This window comes from Pieris rapae, chromosome 16 (assembly GCF_905147795.1).
Source record: "Pieris rapae chromosome 16, ilPieRapa1.1, whole genome shotgun sequence".
Classification (NCBI taxonomy): domain Eukaryota; kingdom Metazoa; phylum Arthropoda; class Insecta; order Lepidoptera; family Pieridae; genus Pieris; species Pieris rapae.
Window position 1 is genome coordinate 7,058,687 of NC_059524.1, and position 24,195 is coordinate 7,082,881.

At 35.0% G+C, this 24,195-nt stretch overlaps 2 protein-coding genes across 2 annotated transcripts in view; one reads left to right on the forward strand and one right to left on the reverse strand.

Annotated features, from left to right (window-relative positions):
* LOC110999832 (collagen alpha-1(IV) chain) lies at window positions 1-12,295 on the reverse strand. The gene is made up of 12 exons (XM_022269067.2): window positions 12,174-12,295; window positions 12,023-12,068; window positions 8,257-8,652; window positions 7,785-8,027; window positions 7,490-7,711; window positions 6,976-7,281; window positions 6,364-6,831; window positions 5,902-6,285; window positions 4,765-5,221; window positions 3,170-4,687; window positions 905-2,136; window positions 1-424 (listed from the first exon to the last, which is right to left on the reverse strand). The coding sequence occupies exons 1-12, from the start codon at window positions 12,191-12,193 to the stop codon at window positions 167-169; spliced, it is 5,550 nt and encodes a 1,849-aa protein (XP_022124759.2). The 5' UTR covers window positions 12,194-12,295; the 3' UTR covers window positions 1-166.
* LOC110999835 (collagen alpha-1(IV) chain) overlaps window positions 12,296-24,195 on the forward strand; it is a 21,268-nt gene continuing 9,368 nt past the window's right edge. The window contains exons 1-2 of the mRNA XM_022269071.2: window positions 12,296-12,436; window positions 24,001-24,186. Coding sequence (XP_022124763.2) covers window positions 12,359-12,436; window positions 24,001-24,186 — 264 coding nt within the window. The 5' untranslated portion in view covers window positions 12,296-12,358. The remainder of the gene's footprint in view (window positions 12,437-24,000; window positions 24,187-24,195) is intronic.

The window sequence follows — 24,195 nt, forward strand, 5'->3', positions numbered from 1 at the left end:
AATTATAGGTCTTAGACTAAACTTAAGATAAAAAAGCTTTGGTGTATTGTAATTAACGCAATTTTAGAAAGGAGACAATAATATCTTTAATTTCGCATTGTTTTTGATTTATAAAAATATTGTTTATTGTCCTAAAATTTTTAATTTATAGTTCTTAGTAAGATTACTACGTGTTTTTAATACAAACTGCGCATCTAGAAACTCGTTGGAGTAAACGACCTGCTTTTAATGTCTCTCGTTCGGGCATGTCGAACTGTTTATTGTCTTCAATAGTTGTCATCCAAAAACTGAGTTCATTGGCGAAGTGATGGCAAGTGCCTGCCTCACCATTACATTCTATGAATGGTGTGGCTCGGAAGTCTTCAAGACATGACCCCGGACTTGCAAGTGCTTGTCCACCTCCATTACCTCCCGCACCAGTGTGCTGCAAAAGGAATTCATTTGCACCACTTTTAATAATCTTCGGTCAGATATATCTAGGCAAATATGGTGAACGAGATCGTAATTTAAACTTTTCGTGATATGCTTTACACGTAAAATTATCTGAGAATTGTACTTAAAGATAGATACTTTTATTATTAACGAAATTGATTTATTCGAGCATCGAATGCGTATTCAAAAAAAAAATTGTGCTTTAGTGCAACCATCAATTGTTTGTCAATGAAGTTAAGTAAAATTTGCTAATTCCCACTTTCTCCATTCCGGACGTGTTAAAACCAACTCGATAAAGCCCCTTATGTTTTCATGTTTTAAAAATTCTATAAAAAATTATCATACACAAAAATAATTCAGTGCAGAATAAATAAACAATACGCGGAGAATGCTACATAATATATCTGTTTAATTTTAAGTCTCGCTTATTTATTACTAAGTATTATTAAGTAAATTTACAACATTTACTCACCATAACGAAACTGTATCCTATCCATAGAGAACTCCATCCAACTGGACAACTGGGTATATCTAGTGTTTGACTGTGAACGGCTATAATATTAGCCGGAACTTCGCATACGACACATCTTGATATATGTTTCTTAATTTCATTATTTTCTACTGGCATCATAGGTATGGGATTGTTAGTTGATAGCCAATAGCTCCGATCGTTTCTACTTGCATAATTACAAACGTCATTGAGATTACAGAATAGGAATGGCATTGTGCTGAATTTGCGGACACAGGAACCGGCGTGGCCCAAATCTTGATTGTGCGCTTTTTCGTTTCCATCAATATAGAGTAGAGAATATCCATCCCATAGCTTAACGTGACCCTGTTCACATTCTGGCACTATCTCAGTCTGACTATGTTTTACTAAAAGAATTCCCGTAAGGTAATCTCTATTTTGGCAAGGTGCGCCAGGAAGTCCTGGTGCACCTGGGAATCCAGTGCGACCTACTTCACCTCTTTCACCTTGGAACCCTTGTATGCCTTGTAATCCAGGAGGTCCTTGTGGTCCATAAGGGCCTGGTAATCCTTGATCTCCTTTTTCACCTGGTAGACCGTCCAATCCTCTAGTTCCAGGAATACCATCCTGACCAGGAGCACCGTTAAAGCCAGGAGGTCCCCTAGGTCCAGGTTCTCCTTTTGCTCCATATACAACTATAGCTGCATCACCTTTGTCACCCTTGAGACCTTCCACGCCTGGTAAACCTACTACTCCTTGGAAACCCATATCACCCTTATCACCTTGTTCTCCCATTGGTCCTGGTTCACCATTTAGCCCGTCGAACCCTCGATCTCCTTTTTCACCTCTTTCTCCTTGTAAGCCAGGTAGACCAGGAACTCCTTGGTTTCCTTTTTCTCCTTGTGCACCAAATCCAACCGCTCCTTTGTCTCCCTTTTCTCCCCTTTCACCGATCATACCCGGCGGACCCATCACACCAGGAGTTCCATCAAATCCTGGCGGCCCTGCAACACCTTCACGACCTTGATCTCCTTTCTCCCCTTGTGGGCCAGGTTGTCCTGGCGTTCCAGGACGTCCTGTTTGCCCTGGCAATCCGGGTAATCCTCGCTCCCCTTTTTCTCCGGTTGCACCTGGCAAGCCACGCCCCCCATGTTTACCCGGAATACCTGGCAAGCCTTTTTCTCCTTTAATAGTCCGTCCAGATGTACCAACTGGACCGGCTGGGCCAGTGTCACCTAAAATTTTACGAATATTTAAGTTATCAGTAAATTCTCTTTAATAGGATTTAGAAACATATTTATACAATTACCACGATATGTTCCAATAACTACTGTATATTTTTTAAAGAGTTGAGTAAAATAAAATAGTGTTAGTAAAATTTGCAACGTTAATAAAAACATAATATAATAAATCTAAATTATCTATAGTCGGGTTCACATATAAGTACTCTTTCAGAGTGCCGGCGGGCGCGGGTGCTAGCGCGGGCGCGTGTAATTCAAAATGTATGCAGACGCCATTTGCGTTCACAGTGCTCCCGCGAGCTGCGCGTCTTCATGAGACGGGCGCGGGCGCGGGTGGCGCGGGAGTTTCTAATGGCTCAGTCCGCCCGTATCGTTCACAGTGATATTCTGCGGAGAGAGCGTCTGTTAGGCGACTACGCCTGTGGTTCTAAACCATTTTGATTCACCCGCCGAAGCGTCGTCAATCGTCATGGATATAATTCATAAAATTCTCCAAACTTCTCTCTAAATCTTCCTTTATTTAAATCGTGTGTGCCAAACTTCATATATTGAAATTTCCATTTCAAGTATGAATTTTCCATTAATAAAAACAAATCTTCATCCATGTATTCTAAATACGTAGCAAAGTTTGAGAACGACCTATCACATGTGCAATGACACTCCTAGCTCGATCGCCACTGTGAATACGCAGACGCCAAGACCCGAGCGCCCGCGCCCGCCGCCGCACCCGCTAGTGCAGTCTGAATGAACATTAATTCATATGATATGAATGAATAAAGAAATGTGGGTTTTGGAATATGATAATAATAGTATTAAACAATTTATTTTGTGAAAGTTATTGAACATATCTAATTATGGAAAATTAAATTACTTCGGTGAAACTCAGTTTCTATAATGTAAACAAGTTCTTCGCACTGGTGCGAAGAACTGTGTCTGGACACGAAAGTTTAGTTTTGGTTATAATATTATAAAATCTGAACTATATTCAATAAATTAAATGAAATGAAATTATCCATCGATATGTTACCTTTTTGACCTCTATCTCCAGTTTGACCATAATCTCCTCTTTCACCAGTGAATCCTCGGTCTCCCTTTTCACCTTGTTCACCTTGCAGTCCATCTTGTCCAGTTTCACCTTTCTGCCCTTTTGCACCAGGTAATCCCGGGAGCCCTATATCCCCTTTGTCTCCTTTTACGTTAAGTGATGGTCCAGGAAGTCCCCTGTCTCCCTTTTGACCAGGTTGTCCTTTGTCGCCTACTAAGCCTGGTGGTCCAAACGGTCCTAGATCTCCTTTTAGACCATTAAATCCATCTCTACCAGGAAAACCTCTTTCTCCTTTTCCCCCCTTAACACCCTGTAAACCAGGTAGACCTACGTCACCAGCAGGACCAGGTAATCCATCTAATCCTGGCCTACCAGGTAAACCTACATCTCCAGCTGGTCCCCTATCTCCTTTAATACCGCTTGCGCCGGGCAAACCATGGTTTCCTTTTTCACCTGGTTCACCAGCAACTCCAGGGATTCCAGGAAAACCTATATCTCCCTTTTCTCCTGAAAGTCCTGGAATCCCTATTCCAGGTACCCCAATATCTCCTTTATCTCCTTTTTGTCCATCTTGACCAGGCCGTCCGTCTAATCCTCTTAGACCTGGAATACCTGGAAAACCTCGTTCACCCTTTTCTGCGGCTCTACCTGGTTCACCTTTCAGCCCTAATGGTCCGGGTAAACCTCTATCACCTTTCTCACCCGCATCTCCAGTTCTTCCTGGTAGCCCTGGGGGGCCTTGAAAACCTTGATCTCCCTTTGGTCCCTCTATTCCCATGGGTCCAATTGGTCCAGGCAAACCTGGTTCTCCAGGAATACCTGGAAACCCTAATTCACCCTTATCACCTTTCTCTCCAGGACTACCATCGTATCCCGTAGCACCCTTTAGGCCTTGATGACCTCGTGGACCTGGGAATCCTTTAGGACCTTCGATTCCTTGAATGCCTCTGTCACCTTTTTGACCAGGTAGTCCAATAACACCCGGATTTCCTGGTTTACCTGGAAAACCTTGCTGACCTTTTGGTCCATTTCTTCCTGGTGTACCTGGTACTCCCGGAACTCCTGGGGGCCCAACAGGTCCTGGTTCTCCCTTTAACCCAACATGTCCCGGAAATCCAGGGGAACCAGGAAAACCTCTATCTCCCTTTTCACCTGTTAAACCCACAGGTCCCATAGGCCCATCCTTACCAGGTGTACCAGGTATACCCCTGGGTCCACTGTCTCCTTTTTTACCTATAAATCCAGTAGGCCCAGGAGGTCCTGGCATTGACGGTCCAATTTCACCTTTATCTCCTTTCATACCAGGAAGACCTGGAAATCCTCTTTGCCCAGTATCACCAGGGGTACCGGGGAAACCCATTGATCCTAACTCTCCTTTATCTCCTTTAAGTCCTGGGAAACCTCTAGGACCAACAGGACCAGTACGTCCAGTTAATCCTTTTTGACCTTTATCTCCTGTCAATCCTGTAAAACCTCTGTCACCCTTTTCTCCGGGCATTCCTAAAAAAATCCAATTGTTAAAAAAGGAAAGTAAGGTCACAAATTCAAAATGTTTCATTGTTACACTCGTGTCTTACCTTGTGGGCCCTGTGGACCTGGTGCCCCTTGATTACCCTTTTCACCTTTTGTCAATAATTGCAAGTAGTTTGGACACTGTCCAGGTTCACCCTTTAAACCACCTCTTCCCGATATACCTTTATCACCTTTGAATCCTTGAGATCCAAGCTCTCCTTTTTCTCCTTTTATCGACATTCCTTTGTTTCCTGGAATACCTGGTGATCCATCACTACCAGGTATACCATCAATACCAGGTGTGCCCATTCTACCCTGATCACCCTTAAACCCTGGCATTCCATTTAAGCCACGTTCCCCTTTAGGTCCCATGACTCCTCTATCGCCCTTTGGTCCCATCAGCCCTTTCTCTCCTTGTGGACCTCTTTCACCTGGAGGTCCTTTTACTAAATTGGAAGGTATTATTGCATCAGCTCCACTTTCTCCAGGTGGTCCCATGGGGCCCTCGTCGCCTCTATCACCCTAAAAAAGAGTAAGAATGAAACTAAATGAATTTTACAACGAAATGGGTGTTTATTTGATATCGTCTTATGTCCGATTGTACAATTTTACTTAAATGTTTGACAGTATTCATAAAATACTTCATATTACAAGAGAAAATATCTTATATCTTTAAACGAGCAATTCTTGTATATATATATATATAATTGGAATCTCGGGATCGGCTCCAACGATTTTCATGAAATTGAGTATACGGGGGGTTTCGGGGGCGATAAATCGATCTAGCTAGGAATAAATGATAGAAAATAACAAAAAAAATAAAAAAAGGTGGTGGTGTTTCAGTAGTCCCAATTTAAACTGAAAAATGTATCTTCCTGACATCTATCGGCGAATAATAATACTAGAGTAGTCCCAATTTAAACTGAAAAATGAATCTTCCTGACATCTATCGGCGATTTTTTTTAAATTGCTTTAACGACACAACAGTCAACAACACAAAAGCTATTCCAGCATATATAATCTATATTGTTCATATTTCATCATTTTATTAGTATGTATTTCGTACTTATATATAATTTCCAAAAACACAATTTATAAAAAAATAAAAATACCGAGCAAAGCTCGGCCATCCATGTACTAAAAATAAAATGACACGTAGAAGCATACTAAAATTTAATGTAAAAAAAACATTTCTGACTTACTGGAGCTCCAACTGAGCCTGGTAATCCGTTAAGTCCATCAGAGCCTCGTTCACCAGTCAAACCAGCTGGACCAGAAGGACCTCTTTCACCCCGTTCTCCAGGAATACCATCAGATCCATGGTCACCTTTCGGACCTGGACCACCCGGCCAGCATTCATTACATCGGCCCCCGATGTTACCCTTTTCTCCAGGATTACCAGGTAATCCGTCAGAGCCTGGACGACCTCTTTCACCCTTTTCACCTGGCATTCCCATTTCTCCAGGGCTACCAGGTGTACCTAAAGTAGAATTGCCTGGAACACCTCTTAGGCCTTGATAACCATGTTCACCTTTTTGACCTCTTTCTCCAGGTAATCCTGGCACTCCAGGATTTCCTCTTTCACCCTGAAAAACATTACAGGAATATTTTTTATTTAATTGTGTTGAATTTAAATTTAAGATTTATAATAAGATAAATCTTACAGGGATTGAAAATCCATCCTCTCCTTTAGGACCACGTGGACCAGTGGGTCCAACGGGGCCATCATAACCCCTTGGGCCTGTTTCACCCTGCAAACCATCTAGACCGGGTTCTCCTTTATCACCTTTGTGACCAGCAGGTCCTTCTATACCAGGTGTACCTGGTTCGCCTTGTCCCCCTGGAGGTCCCATAGGGCCTGATAAACCTCTTTCTCCCGGTCTTCCGTCAGTTCCCGGAGCACCTGCAGGTCCCATATATCCTCTTGGTCCAGGTGGACCAGGGGGCCCACGAGATCCAGTTCTTCCACCAGCTGGCCCAGGAATACCTTTTAACCCCCTTAAGCCAGGTTGCCCATCCCTTCCAGGTTCTCCTTTAGATCCAGGCCGGCCTGGTAGACCCGGCAATCCATCGTTGCCTTGGTCACCTTTCTGCCCCATTGGGCCTGAAGGGCCAAACATACCATCACGACCCTGTAAATTTCATTGAATTAATGTTGAGAATGTAATGGTAGTTTATATTGAATTCATGTCATCGATTATTATGAAAATATGTGTTATAAAGATAAAACTAAAACATATTTATATTAACAACATATTATAAAAAGTTTGACTTACTCTCTCTCCAGGATTTCCTCTTAAACCCTTTTCTCCTTTAATACCCATTTGCCCCGACAACCCTGGTTCACCCATGAGACCGGTGTCTCCTTTCTCTCCGATTCTTCCAGGTTCCCCCTTATCACCCTTAGTCCCACTATCTCCTTTGACACCCTTTATAGCGCCTTTGTTGTCAACGGAAACTAATGGTGCTGGTGGGCAGCCAGGACCTCTATCACCCTTGTCTCCTCTGTCACCTTTGTCTCCTTGTATAGATTGGCCCTTTGTCCCTTTCGATCCTTTATCTCCCCTTAGACCAAATGGACCCTACAACGTAAGTAATTAAATTACTTAAAATATTTTTTTAATAAGTGTTAAACTCATGAAGGGTTTAACAATAATTAGATAAACGCGACTAATAGAATGACTTTACCTTTTTTATATTGACACATAATATATATTATACAATATTTTTATTTATTAAACCAATAGCTGTGTTATATATATATATATTACAAAAAAAAGTACATCATACCATCGGTCCCGTGTTTCCTTTAGGTCCTGGAAGTCCAGTAGAACCAGGTAGTCCAACTGGCCCTTGAGGGCCTTGCATGCCATCAGCACCTGGTTCTCCTTTTTGCCCCTTCGGGTACCTCCCCATATGAGCAGCTTGACCTTTGTCACCCTTGTCTCCTTTCGGTCCCGGTATTCCACGAGGTCCTTGTGATCCTTTGGATCCCATTATACCAGGATCTCCCTATAAATGTTTTAAACAAAAATGTTAAAAATGGTTAATTACATTAATTATTGTCAAATTGACGTAGACTTACATCGGTTCCATTACAACCGTCTCTTCCTGGGATTCCGGGTGCTCCGGTGTCTCCTTGAGGTCCTGGTGGTCCAGATAATCCAACAAAACCTTGAGCACCAGGTTTTCCTCTTTCACCCTTAGGGCCTCGTGGACCTTGTGGTCCTACTTGACCTTTTTGGCCTTTTGGACCTTGTGGACCTTCAGCACCTTCGTGTCCTGGAAGACCTCTCATTCCCGGTGACCCTTGATGTCCAGGAAATCCCTACATAATAATATATTACTTTATTAAATTAATAACTGACCAATAATTTATCGTCATAAAGTAAATATATTGTTTTTACAAAAGACTTATATGCTTTTACTTTGAAAACAATAAAATTATTTTATTATCAAAATATTTTCAGTGTGTCTGTTTATATTACATAAATTATAAATTTGTGGCTGAGCGGTTTTCTTTACCAAAATCTGACGTTAGTTGATAAATTTCCTACCCTGTTTCCTTTTTCTGCAAAACATTTAGGAACACAGCACCCGGGCGCAGTACAATTCCGTGTAATTTCATTAGGCGGCACTCGTTGATGAGTAACAGGATCGTAAACGGCAAAGTTATTACGAGGATAAGTTGGTTGTGATTGTGAATAGGATGGTGGTGAAGGATAGGAAGGTTGTGGAGGATAGGAAGGTTGTGGAGGATAGGAAGGTTGTGGAGGATATGAAGGTTGTGAAGGATAGGATGCTTGTTGTTGAGAATACGGAGGTGAGGGTTGGACCGTTGGTAAGTCTGGTCGGTTCGATAATCCTCTCGTTGGCCAGTATTCCGTCGGCGGCCACCGACTGGGATTTATATTGTTTTCTTCAATATCTCCCCTTGCATAAAGTTCATCTTGCTGCAATTAAGACAAATGTTAGATTAAAATATACTTTATACTTTATTCACAAAGTGACTTAGGTGTTATTTGTCGCTAGCCGAAGCGTTATCCGGCGTGAATATAATATATATATATATATATATATTTATGATACCTTTATTATGAATTTTAGACAAGTAACTATTTCATTGTCGTATATATTTTTCTTATAGTTTAAGACAAAACTGTATTGTGGCCAGATCTACAGACTTAATGCCACATGACTTAATATGGGGTTTTGATATAAGATATTGTAGACTAAAATAAAGACAGAAGTAAGAGCCGTATCAGTTGACGTCATGCAGTGTGTCTCTGCAAATTTTCAGCATTCGCCGTGTTGGAAGAGAACTTGACGGTATAATATTCCATACATGAAATCCTCACTATTTCATATACATTATAATTTGTTGCAATTATTATATCACAAATACTATTTGTTTTTATAAATATTTAAAGTTTAAAATCGGCGTTGAGACACCATTTATCTTTATTTTCATACCTCTCTAACTATATTATATAATGTACAATTTTGTCCCGTTTTACCTTATTCACAGAAAGTGACTGTGCTTTTATATATACAAAGTTGTATTTTATTTTGTACCGTAAATAAATTTAATTTAATTGAGTGAATATACGAAAATAAGATTATATTAAGAATAATAGTAATACAAGCAATATTTTTTTTTATTATGAAACTGCCATACATAAAATTTCAGTCTTAATTACGTCTAAGTAATACAATAGGTAAATATATAATAGGTAACATAGCGATGCTGTTCTGAGAATTATTCAATCTAGCCCCGTTAAGACAATACATAGACACCGTTTGTCAGGATTTTTTTTTTATAGAACAGGGGGCAAACGGGCAGGAGGCTCACCTGATGTTAAGTGATACCGCCGCCCATGGACACTCTCAATGCCAGCGGGCTCGCGAGTGCGTTGCCGGCCTTTTAAGAATTGGTACTCTTGAAGGACCCTAAGTCGAATTGAATTAATAATAATTTATTCGAAAATGCGAGCTTAAAACGGGTAAAAACACGACACTTTTTCTACATATCTCCAAAACACTTTGTCTTCACGCCTTTTATAATTATAATAAGAATATACTTAAGCAACATTAGGTTGTTTTATTGAAATAAAAGTAAAAAAGATAATGATGTAAAATTTTGCGTATTTTTCATATCTATAAGAATGTTAGTGGAAAAATTTAAGCGTTTGCCTATGATTAATATTTATGTAAATGTAAGTGTCTCTTTTATGTAAAAACATTATCCGCTACAGTTACAGTTTACACCTAATATTTGATATTGATTTTTAATATTTGATATATTGCATAAAAATGTTGTACCTATTCAAAGTATTTGTTGAATATACTACGAGATTTTTTTATAGAACTTTGTTGTTGAACTAATGTTTTGGTAATTATTATCCAAAAAACATAGTTATCTTTCGTAATTTATCGAACGTTGAGTAGATTGACATTGAGTTTACATAATTAGATTATGTGTGAATTTCTATAGTATATATTATATTACATGGATATAAAAGAAATGAATATATCCGTGGCACTACAAGATTATTAGGTCTGGACGTCAGATTTCTGGTTCTGTTTCGTGATCATTTCTCAATTTAATTGGCTTCTAACGTCAGTCTCCTGACGTTAGGTTTCCTCACGATGTTTTCCTTCACCGTTCAAGCGAAAGTTACGTGCGCAAAGAAACTCCATCGGTGCACAGACGGGGATCGAACCTCGACCTAGAATCTCAAGGATGAGATTCTCACGTTAAATCCACTAGGCCATCACTTCTCTTACGCGCTATTACAGATAGATAATAGAAAAGACGAGTGAAACTAATAGACAAGAGTAGAAATTAAAGGGATTTTCATTTGCAAATGAATTTATAAGTTTATGTAACGGCTTCGGAAACTTCCAAGTGAAGATAAAACAATTGGAATAATTTGGAGGAGGCTATCGCTGCGTAGTGCGTAGTGGTTATATAAACTTAATGCTAAATGTTTTTTTAATTATTTTTATTCCTGCAGAGTGTTTACGAAAGTGCTTTGATGCAATAAAAAAACAAAAGGATTACTTTGGCCAAGTAATTTTCCGGGAACTAATTGATTGAAATTGATTTATATTGGATTTTTGGTGCGATAAGGGAACATGGGATTTCTATATTATTTTTAAAGTTGAATTTGAGTGTGTATTTTATGATTGAGCTTTAAGTTACATAGGCCTCGCACTTATACAAAATACATATACTTAGGCTTTGTATCTAACAACCAAATTAACAGTGGCTGCCTGGAAGAGATTGCTCGAAAGCGATAAGACCACCCGTTGACCTCTTAATTATTTAATTATTTAAATTTTACGATATTTCTTGCAACTAAGTGTATAGTTCCATAAATATCACCTATGTTATAACAAAATGATATAAGTAATAATAATCTAGCCTGTATATTCGGAAGATGATATAAACATGTAACCAGTATTTTACTCTGATTGTAGTACGAGAGTCCACCACCAAAATTTTTGTCTAATATATACGTGCTAACAGCATAAACTTATATAAACCTCTAAACATGCGTCGACCATTTTTGTAGTAAATTATTTTAGTTTTATTTATAGTATATTTTAATCAAAAAAAAATTGAGATGACGTGAATAACGAAAAAAATCAGTTAAACGTATTTATCACCGAATCAAATATTCTTTTTATTTATTTGAATAAAATAGCTGTTTCAGTAGAGTAATTTTGCGTTTGTTATTTATTTTAATAGACTCTGAAGGATAGTTGATACGCGATATTTTGCCGAGCTAGCATTTTATAGTAAAACGATACTGTCTTACTCACACCTAACACATGAATACCTATTTATAATCTTAAAGGTTTATAGCCTCTTTGACGTAATTAAGAAAGTTAATTACCTATAAATAAATTCTTAATATGAATTAGCAATTTATTATTTTAATATAATTCTATAAATTGTATTGTTTGCGCAATGATGTCGCTTTACATCCGAGTAATGATAAACTTTGTCGGTCGTCAGCTAAGTACATTTATGATATTGATATAAAATATGTTACCTACTTCAGTTTTATAATATATCTAGAAAGTTCTTTAAATTTTTAGGCCGCAATACTACTACTAACAATATAATTTCATCGAGCTTTTTGTTAAGCCTAATCGATTCAAGCTTGCAGTTTTAAGAAATTGCAAAAGGAAGAAAGCGGACGGGCGAGTCGGGACGCTCCTCCATTACACAAACATTCCCGAAATCCCGATCTTCTTAACACTATTACGTATAAAAATCGAAATTCATCACTTTATTATAAAAAAATCACTTACCGGACTCGTCTTTACTCCTGAAAGCGGCACCAGCGCGGTTATCAACCTAATAATTTAATTATATTTAGTTAAAATTTATTTTTAAACTCTTTATAAATATTAAAAAAAAATATAGAAGTTATTTTTAAGTAGTGAAATTATTAATTCTTACCAAAGTACGCGGACCGCCATGGCCCGGAGCGCGCTGCGCTTGTGTCGGGTGCGCGCGCGCCGTTTGAGCCGGGATACTAAGGAAAGCGGAGCCAGTGTTCGGGTGGCGGCCCCACGCCCCACCCTCCGACTTCTCAGCACCCGGTGACACCCGCTGAGGGCGCGCGGCAGTAGTGTGGCGCAGCCATGTCGGGCCCGGCGCGTGCGCGCCTTTTTGTGCCCGTTTCTCTTCTTCTCCTATGGATACCGACTCAAACAACAGCTGTAAGTAAAATTGTTAATATTTTCAAAAAAAAAAAAACCACTCTAAAGATGACAACAATGCGTAACTATTGCTAATTTTTAGATGAAGATTCTTTAACATTAAGTGTAGATAGTATATACATAGGTGTATTTATAAAAGCCTTGATAAAAACTCGGCCACAATGTAAGGATTTCAAAGTGAAATCTGCAATGTTTCAAATTCCTTTCAAAAAGTTATTGTAGTCTGTGTAATATCCATATATAAATGTAACTTTGTCTATGAATGCGCACTATGGTCTTCATGGGCGTTTGTGAGTGCTGAAAAAATGCAAAAAGATTGTAAAAACAGGAATAACTATTGTGTAATAATTTATTACTTTTGGGCTTTGGCTACTCTTTAACTGTTTTTAACAGATATAGACGAACATTTTATTTATTTGATTACTTTTCTTTTTCCAGATATAGCTCTTATTATATTTAAAGAACTTTCTGATTTGTATTATATACTAATAAAACATAATGCATTTTCATGTTATTTTATAGTTTTATTATGTCGATATCTCGTTGATGTCGTTACCAAGTAAGATTCAGAAATGAGACTTACCGCTAAGTCTGCCTTCATTACGTCAAAACAATATATTGATTTCTTTATATGGGAGTCATAGTCGCACTAAGTTAGGATCAATTAGTATCAATCATTGTAGTACCGCATTAATGCTGTACATATACAATGTTCGAAATTCATCAATTTGGTCTGGAGTAGATATTTTTTTAAAAACAGAAAGACTCAACTTTTAAGGTTTTTTGTCGCCTAATATTGTTTATTTACATTTCCTCCAGTTTATACACGCTTGTGGCTTTGTCTATCAGTACATATACCTTATTAAAAGGGTTTCCAAATCTACTCTTACACATTCATAAATTAATAAATTCGTTAGTGATTACTATTAAATTTATATTATTTATTAATATATTAACAAATGAATAATTTACAAGTTAAGTATAGAACAAGTATATTAATACGGGCTTGTCATATTTTACAGCTCTATATACCTTCAAACTCTACTTAAATATCTTTGGTCTACAGCTATTATTATATATTAAAGTTAAATAGACTACAATACAAACGTGAAATAAGAACTATTGTTTTGGTTTTCATCTAGCAAATACTAATTTTCTTTGATACTGAAATTGGATAGTATAATGATTTCTATGTTATACATTACTATGCCGTTTTTCTTATATATTCCAGTTGCATTTTTAGTTTGTTTATTTTAAATGACTACATAAGAGTGAACTGACTCACAAGTCTACGTTTAGTGTCTAAAAGTTGCATTTCCCAAACGCAAAGTTCTTTTGGACCGGAAGTTGTTCTGAGGCATTTCCTATGTAAACGTTTACGGAATTAACACTTTACATTATAAAATATTTTTTTTTACGTAACTTAATCGTAGTTTCTATACTAATTACAATCAATCAAATAATTTATGTTACTCTTTAATTTTCGCGCTAAAACTGATTTTTCACAGACGCTCAAACGCAACTGTCAAGTGAGCTCTAATAGACTAGATAATTTTTGGCCTATTTGATTTCCCGACGTAATAAAACTTTGTTTTGGTTGTTGTAGTAAAAGCGTAATCCAATATAAGTATCGTGGATGTTAATTGATATTGTTTATATGAACATTATAACAATTTAGCCATCCAGTATAGTGTGTAGGTATATAAAGCTCTATCTTGACGTTTATTTTTTGTTATAAATAAAGTTAATGGAGACACAGTTCTTTATCTTCTGTATAATAATTTTTATTTAATTAATAGTAATAATACAGATAACATACTTTTAGAGTATGATATGGACGTAAATTGAAGCATTATGTAATCGTTATTTTATTATAAATTCGTATGTTAAGATATTTTTTTTTCCTGGTTTCCAATTTAATACAAAAAACATGGTAACATTGTGCAATAGTCAAATATAACGTAAGTAGTAATTTTGAGCTTTGACTAAAGAGTAAACAAATTTTTGTCTATGCTAGACCACAGAAGTACATTTATAGCAGCGCCTGGGATGACGTTCTGACTAAAGTACTCTACTGTCTCTTTTCAACACAAACACAAATCAGCTATTTACTTTTATGATTAACATCAATCAAATGCTATCATAAATTTGCGGCCTCTAAAAATTCACAAAGATGTACTTACTTAGAAATCAAGTTATTAAGCTGTTTTTTTCTTGCCCCTTGTCTCGGGCTGGGACGTTTACTATTTATTTACTGGCAGTATCTAGTACATAATCCCCATGATTAAAGCAAATTTAACTAAATGTTGGTCTTCATAATATTGCGACCTTTGAACTGAATCTAAATTGCGTCAGTAGCGAAAACACTAAATTGCAATTGGTTACTATGAATTATATATATTAATATTAAATTTTCTGATTTTGTTTAGCAGCACGAATTTCTTAGCCTATCTGTTTATTTACAAAATAAAAAAGAAACAAGATTTGTGTGAATGTTTTATGGAAGTGTTTAAATTAATTTTCCGAATACCCCAAATACGTTTTTTCTGTTAACATGTGAACTATATTTTCAAGATTATAAATGTGTTCATTAGACAATCTGATGTTACGGTAACCTTTGCTCTATTATCTTTTAACGTTTTTATTCGGTACATATCAAGTGGCAACAACATTTTTATCATTAACCGCCCTCATGACCTAAAAAAACAGCTTTAAGTTTAGTAATTACAAATTAGCATAAACATTTCATTGATAAATGCCGATTGGTGGATTCATTTGTTAAGCGTAAAATAACCACTGCTTCACACATCTAGACATTGTGCTTATAAATCATTATGAAATAAATTTACTAATAATATTATTACTAATGTTGTATTATTAATGGTGAAATGATGTATGAATGGTTTTAAACATACAAAACTTTTCTCATTACAATATTAGCATGGATTTAGATAATATATATTTCGCCTCTTTGTAAAAATCTATGAAAATTATCATTCGTTCATAAGTATAATATAGGAAGTCATCTATGACTTTCTTCTTACAATAACATCACTGTTCGAAACAATTCAGTCAAATCTACATTATGCGCCCTACAAAGCATGAGAAACGTTTGAACTGTTTTATAATCAAACCAAATTAAATAGTAATAGTTTAATGAAATTACAACACAACGAGAAAAATCAAATTTATTAATTTAGTGTAAATTAATATTCTTTTAAATTTATTGTGATATAATTTTATTTTATACAATAATTATTATAGTTATTATGTTAACATTCCCTTAAATGTACATATAAAAACAATTGACAATACAGAATCAATATAAGCATGCCAAATATTCAGAGTGCCTTTACGGATACAAATTCTCAGTAATGATTGTGTTAGTACCAAAAAATATCTTATCATTTAAATAAAATTTACGACACCAAAGGTTGTAACCTTTGATAAATTTAGCGACAAGACCGAATTGTGCTTGATAATATACAGTGGGGACCTTCGCTTGTTTTAACCCGTTAAAAATGTTACAAATAATTAAAATGTATGAATAATAATAGTATATTTCTTTCGCTAACATTTGTGCTTTGTTACATTTAAGCCTGGCACTGAGTCGTCTCTATTCTTAATGCTATAAGCAGTAGTTAACTACTTAGAACTTACATACCATTTGTATGATTTTTAACGTCCTTATAGAGAAAATAAATAGTTTCGATTATTATGCCAAAGTTATCCACTGTATTTAGAGATACCTGAATTGGAAAATGGATTATTTATAAAAAGACTAAGTATGATTCTTATCTCGCATTTATTTTTGTTAAGTAGAAGCGTAGAAAGAAAAAATATGTAGCAGATTAAAGCAAGTACCTGCACGAAATACAAAACTCTTCCACTTTAACCAAGAATGTAGCCAAGTATTTTATGTTGATGACACTATATTGATTTTAAGCGGGCTTATACGAATGAATGAATATAAATATGAGAGAACTGAATGAAGAATGTGCAAGGTAATTGATGTAAGTAGCTATAGGCCTCCTCCAACTTTTGTCAGTCGGAGTAATTAAAACCGCAGTACAAGCTGGAATTCAGCTTTTATTCCAGATGATTATAACTATTTACTTTCTGTCTATACAGTGAAGGAAACTTCCTGCATTCAGCATTCCTGCTTCCTGCTTCCTGCATTGATTCTTCCTGAATTCATGCTCTAATGTTCCTTGGGTTGATTTTGATCGCTTGCGACCAATAACGCCCCAAAATATATATTAATATTAAAAGCTAATACTTATAAAGAATTTCGTTGTTTAAGCGGTATGAGTGATGGCGATGGGCCTTAATTCAATGAAGTGCTATTAAATATAAAAATAAATTATGACATATAGATAGAAAATCCAGATAATGATAATGAATGATTGAGTGACTAAAATTTTAAAGAGTTAATCTTAATTTAGAGTAGGCTATCTCGATTGAAATAGGTCAAAATCAGTGTCCATTGAAGCTTTCGTAACGGGGTCGCAACAGCAGGATCCGTTATCGAGCGCACAGGAAGTGTATTATCAACTTGTCGTTTATTTTAACACAATTTTTGCAATTGTTGCCGAAATAATTAAAATTTTATTACCATATCATGAAAGATAACAATTTTAGAATGAATTTGATTTAGGACACTACAGTGTTATCACAAGAGTTCAAAGCGCTGTTTAAATTATATTACGTCTTAATTATTTTGATAGTATGGAATTATAACGTGATTTTTACAAAGATGGAAACAAACTTATGTGTTTTATATACTATACAGGTGTTTATATATAACAAAAAAACTTTATAACGACATAGAGCATCGTTAAATATAATAGCTAAGATATTATAAGTTATTTATTGTTCGTCGCTATCCGTAACTTTATTCCGGGGTGAATCGTCCTGTCAATGTTCGCTTCAATTCATGAGTCGCTGTTTTATCGCCTTGACGTACAGAACATTGAACTCAAGAGGATGTTACACTATGATTCCCATTTTTAATCGTCGCTAGAAATAAAAACTTGGAAATAAGTCACCGAATTGCACAGTTCATGACTTTTTTTAAAATGGAGTTCTTACGCCTAATCGTAAATAACCAAAAAGTAAATAAATCTATGAAGAATATAAATAAAAAGATTATGAATTACTTTATATTTGATAAGATTATCATCTTAAAAAAAGTATTTTGCATGAACAGTGATAACAAGTTGGTATACAATTAAAACCACCGACAAAGATGCATAGATTAAATAATATAGAATTGGTTAGCCATTTTGCAACTTGCAGTTTATAGCTGCACTGAAAGTTATTGCTTACTTCCAGTAACGTAAAATAGGTCAATAGTTTCAGTACTGCAACAAAAGGCACATTAATATACGGTTATATTCTTAAACTATATTTGCAGTTGTTTGCATTTAGGATTCCTGAACTAATTTGATGATATTTAATTTCCCACCGTATTTGACAGAAATCTGATCACAGGCTATTGCGTTATGTCAATATTAAATCAGGTTTTGACAGCGCAAAAGTATTAATTTATCATATATTTCCATAGTTAACTACGTGTAGTACTCTGACTAAACGATGCATGTCCTTCCGTTTAGTTTTAAAGACATTTTTTTTTTCTAATAGATACATCTATTCGATTTTTCAAAGAATTTGAATCTGCAAAGCAACAATTAATCAATCAAAAATCTCTTATATACTCGTGTCCATTAAAATAACATATAACACTTGATTCATGTAAATAGAATTCTATAATAATTAAATTATAATTCACGTGAAAAAAATTGTTAATAAAAATGACGATAGCAGATTTAAATTTATAGCTAGGTAGTCTATTTTTGTGGCATTAAGTCACATTGCAAGTACAACTCACATTGTGTATCGGGAGCGCGTTTACGAGTTACCGGGGTCACCAGATTCCAGTAAACCGATCGTAAATCTGAGTTTGCTCTGCTTTTTTGACATAGTTTTATTAGTTATAATGCAACGAAAATAAACGTTTAATTATGTACAGATAGCTACTATTACTTACATATACCTTTATATACATATATACCTTTCGATAGGACGCATATATTATGACAATGACAAAGACAATATTAAAAGTTAAATAAATTAACTACCGTAACCTCCCAACAGGCCATGGGCCAGACATATTCCTGTACTGGTTTCATAAGTCATTCTTCTTGAGGGCCATACTTTTTGCTCATATTAATACGTTTTTACCAAAACACCATAATAAAATACCAGGTTTTCAGGTTTAATATGTTTCACTCATAAACGAAGGATACATCCAGAAGGATTTAGTGCACTAGTTACCTACATATATCAGTTTTGTATCGCGCTGCCCGGACATACAATGACCACTATTTGGGCCTTGACTTGTTTGGGTTATCGCGGAATGTGGTTAAAAAATTTATTAGGAATATCCACAGCGCGAAATCACACACATCATGAGCACACCCCACATACACACCATCGCGTACATACCCACACTTTTACATCATCACACAACACAACTAATTTAAGCTTAGTTAAATAAATTAAATTAAATCACAATAAGTATAATGTATTAAATAATTTTTGTTTATTTGTTCCCTTTTTTAAATCTTTTTATTGTTAAATATATCATGTATTCCATATTTGGCTATATGCTCAGTGTATTTGTATGTCATTATGTATAATTTATGTTAGCTGTAGGAGTACTAAATAAATAAATATACATTATGGATATCGTTTTAAACAAAGAACGAAAGAAATATGAAGTTAGGCACGGGACGTACGTTGCGGGATGTGCAAATGGCTGTTATCGCCTGGGACACTGCCATGATTGTTTATCCAGCCCGTTCCATGAATTGCAACCAATGAATCATGCGTTCTATAATCGCTTTGATACCTACCACATGTTATAATCATTAATGACATAATTCATAAAAAAATTCGGTAATGATTCCACCCGATGAATTTGAAATTATTTCAGCAGAATTATTCATGATGCAATCAACGCAATGTATGTAATGATTATGATTGATAAAGACAATTAAGTTGAATATGTTCCTTATCAAGTCTTATTTCATAGTCTGACTTCATCAATGCAATATGACAGAAGCTAGCTGTCAGTTTCGGTAGTGTATAACAATAAGTCGAAAATCACTACATTCAAACTACCTATTGCATATTACGTCATTTTTTTAAAACGAATTCAATAAAATGGTAAATAACTAAGAGACGCTAATTCGCAATTAACAATCAAATTTGATATACACAAATACATGTCATAAACATGATAATAATAGCTTTAATTGTGTAAGAATCATCCTTTTTAAACGTTGTCGATATGTTTGGGTCTGTTAGACGCGTGTCCATATCGGTATTTGCGAATTTCGCATTGCCTGCATTTCATAGCGCATTCTAAGAAATGACGGCTTCGAATGGACAAAAGAAATGAACTCTGTTGTCAATATATTTAATTTATAGATCTTATAACATGCAACCTTTTAATACGCTTTGTGTTACAAACAAAGTGTCTGTTTCAAATTTAAATTGATTTAATAATTAACAATATTTCTAATTTTTCTTTCTATAGCGATTTTAAGGCTATAAATTTATGACTATAATAAATTTAAAACTATGTGCCTAATCGCATGTATTTTTGCGTCCCTGAGAATACGCGTCAACCGGAAGAACGCACACTGACAGCGCCCACGCCACAGGAAGCGCTGTTCGCACTGAAAAATGTGACATAGTAGCAAAGAACTAATTAGATACGATTGATTTATCTTAATTGTATTTATGTACTTTCAAACCTGGTCATAAACAAGAGAGTTTGCACATTATCGTTTACATTAACCACAGATCTTAAAGTAGTCTAGAGCTTCTCTTAAATCTGTAGTTATGTTTTCGCGAGTACAACTTTAACGTATCCGTAATAAACCGGTTTAAGCTTTTACGTCTATTTATTAGGTATTTCATTTATTAACTATATTTGTGTTTTTACACAGTGGCTGACAGCATAATACCTAATTTTTAAATTTTGCTATATCTAGTTTAATAAATGTCACAACAAGAATATTTTCAACAATAATAAACTTAAAAATAAAACAAACAGCCGCCTTGAATATAAAACTAAAAACCTTAAAATAAATATAATAACAAAAATATATTATTATTAAAAGGAATCCCTTTAGGAAAGGTAATTTAATACTAACTTTCTTCTATTTATTTTCAATGAAGGTCGAGGGAACAAACTATATTTTATATACGTAATTATTATGCTATATTCTTCGGTGTCTTCACAGTGCCATTTTTTATATATTGTTACATTACATTTTTTACATATTGTCTACAGAGTGTTATGTAAGGTATATTACCGGATATGCTTATATGTTATTAAATTTACATTTGTCTTGTTTTAGTACAAAGGACTAAGTGCATTTATAAATAACATAGTGGCATCGTAAACTCAAATTACTAGACGCAAAACAATAAACTAATTTAAGATAACGTCATTTGTTTCGGTGATATATAGTCCTTAGATTTAAATGAAGTATAAATTACTTTACAATCAAGATGCATGCGTCAATAAATTGAGTTTCAAGGAAAGTCTAGTTTTAAGTCGTAATAGTTTTTTAAATATTTTTGGGCATCGCACATAGATCGTAGCGTTTCGTAGACAGCTACGTAAAAAATGAACAATTATTAATGTGTGGTTATTTAAAAGTGTGGAGGCTTAGGGGCAACAAAGTGGGAACACCAGCTCCAAAAAAATCTATAATAATGAATATCTTCTATATTTTTCAGCCGAGATCAATGATTTCTGTTAATATCTTAGAACAACATTATCATAACTGTACAAAGTACTATAGGTAAAGGTTAATCGGCAAAAAAATCAAAGCCGAAGTGATTTAGTAGTTGGACTTTTAAAAGTTTTCTATTTCGAAGTCTATATAGTGGATCCCTGTCACTCTGCCCCTAAATCCAGCGCCGTATTTCTATCTATCAATCTAGGATACTTAAAAATTTGATAATTCATGCTTTATGTACGTCCTTCAATGTTGCCTTCCAGTTTCAATTATAAATTGAGATGTACTCAATCGAGAAACTTCCAATGTATATTTTTCTATGTCTTTGTCGTAAATTACTGACTCGTAGCTATATTAGGTACTCCTCTACCATCATTGTAGCAGTACCAGAGCTGGCCGACAGTTTCCCGGCTACTAGGTCGGTTTAGGTATGCTTTTACTGATCCTGGCGCATGCGCTCAAGGCGTCCTAAGAAGATCATGGGCCTTGTACTCGCCTTACTATGTTGGGTTGGCTACCATTTCTTTATTTTCGGTATTCATTCGTACAGTTAATAATCGGTCGTTGTCTGCCCTAGAGTTTTATGCAACATATTGCGTTATGTGTTACAGAAAGAACAGAATCCTAGGGCAGACATGTATTATCCGCAATATGTTAAGTACACGAGTCAATTAACTATTACAAAATATAAACTATTTATTATAAACGAATTCGGTTTTATAGAATTATACTACAAACTCATAAACAAGAATTAACCTTGATTGCAAGAACACTAACAAATATGACTCTATCAAATAGTGTCCTCAAACGAATGTAACTCGTTGCAAATGTAAATTGATATCGTTTGAAACGCCTTCTTAATAAATTGCGATGACACTTGCTCTATTCTCCGTAGAGATCGGCAAATATGGAGTGTTTAAATATGTAATGAAATATAAAGGTCCATACATTTAATGAAAGAAATAACAATTAATTTCTGTCTTGTTCAGTTTGATTAAAGCTTCCATTTTTTTTCAATGCTGGTATGCCAGGCGGCGATGATTATTGTAACCGCATCCTGTCTGTAATGGATGTGTGATCAGCTTTCTGTGCTTGACACACGACGAAGATTTTAAGGAAGTCAGGCCAAGATTTTTACTGTGTCACCGTACAAACGTGTGTTGCACATACAACAATTGCATTGCACCGCCGTTTTTCGAGCGCACGGTCTTTGGCCCCAAAGGGCACAAAGAGTAGCTACTAACCAAAAGTAGATACTACCAAAGGCTAGCTAGCCTAGCTACTTAGCGAACACTAAAACTAATATAAATAATTGTTATTTCTAGACAAAAATACAAACTTTAAATTTCAAAGGTCATTAAGATACATTTAATGATAAATGTTTTTTTATAATGAAGCACTTACACGTGTTGTGTGATAATTATTTTAAAACAAATATGATATTTATAAGCGTTTCATTATAATGTTTTTTAGTACAATTTTCTTTCAACAACATTATTTCGCTATTTTAAGTAACGGGTTTACTTTTGTCCGCTTCTTTTGTTATTTTTTTGAGTATTTAAATTTGAATGATTCGGGGGTCAGACTGACGGGGAGTCTGAAACAATTGAAAAATAAGACTTGTCAGAAGCTCATCAACGTATTTATTATAGTGTTTTTAATTATTATATCGTTTTGCTGAAGTGACATCATCGACCTACTTACCCTGTTGTTCTGTTGAAGTCATTGAGTAAAATAATGATCGTCTTAGCATATGAGCTACGAAATTCTGTGTTCTTCGTCTTGATCTTTTCACATTCATTGAATATTTTACTAACCAGTAAAATAAAATATTTTATGATATTATTCTATATTAAAAAATACTATGATGGCACTACCACTTTTGGGTATATAAAATGTATAAATTGTTTAATTTTGACATTCATAAGTGTACATTATTTTTCCTATATGAATAAATGATTTTTGATTTGATTTGATTTAAATTTAGAAACTGAATTACTAATGACTACGTTTAACTATTTCCTGAATAGCAGTCGTAGTACAGTTAAAGATTTTTCTACTGCAAGTGACATGTGAAAAACTGTTTTTTTTTGGAAAAATCACCCTAGTAATAATTGAGCAGTACTGAATGAAGCAGAAGTGAATAATGCTTCGTATGCTTGATATTTTTTTATAAAATCCATTTAAAGCAGGAAAAACAAATATTGCATTAAATTTTCTTTAATCAGTGATTTATATGCTCTACTAAGTGGTAGGAAGTGCAATGGTCTTACACTTACTCCGGGAATCTGTGTCAGAGGTCCCGATGATAAGGCACGCTCATTGTTTTACTTAATGTTCCCAATCAAATATTGTTTACGACGTTCTGCTTTCATGGCTTAATATTAAACTTGTTTGATTAAGATGCATATAGACAAATCTTATGGTGAGCTCACACATCTCGCTACCGATAATTTAATTAAAAATTCAAGATATGATCTATGAATATTAATTAATGCGTATATTAGGATAAATAGCTTTCAATTGTGTTATTTTGGCAGTCCATCTAAATTTGTAAAAAAAACACCACCTTAATAATAATAATAATATATTTATTTGCAAGAATATGATACAATAATGTTACAATAATGATACAATAATACTTACCAGATTACACAGTCTAATATTAAATCACATCTAATAATCTAAAATAACTACAATGTCGACTGTGTCGTATTTATTAATGTAAATAAAACTTATTAACAGGTTGTCTGCAATCAAACACGATGCGATTGTACTGGATTAAAAGGAGACAGAGGTGATCCGGGCCCTCCGGGTATACCCGGGATACTAGGAGAATATGGAGATGATGGCCCAGAGGGTCGTATGGGTATTATGGGGGAGTTAGGGGACTTAGGTGAAAGAGGAGACGCAGGTGACAAGGGTGAAAGGGTAAGTTCT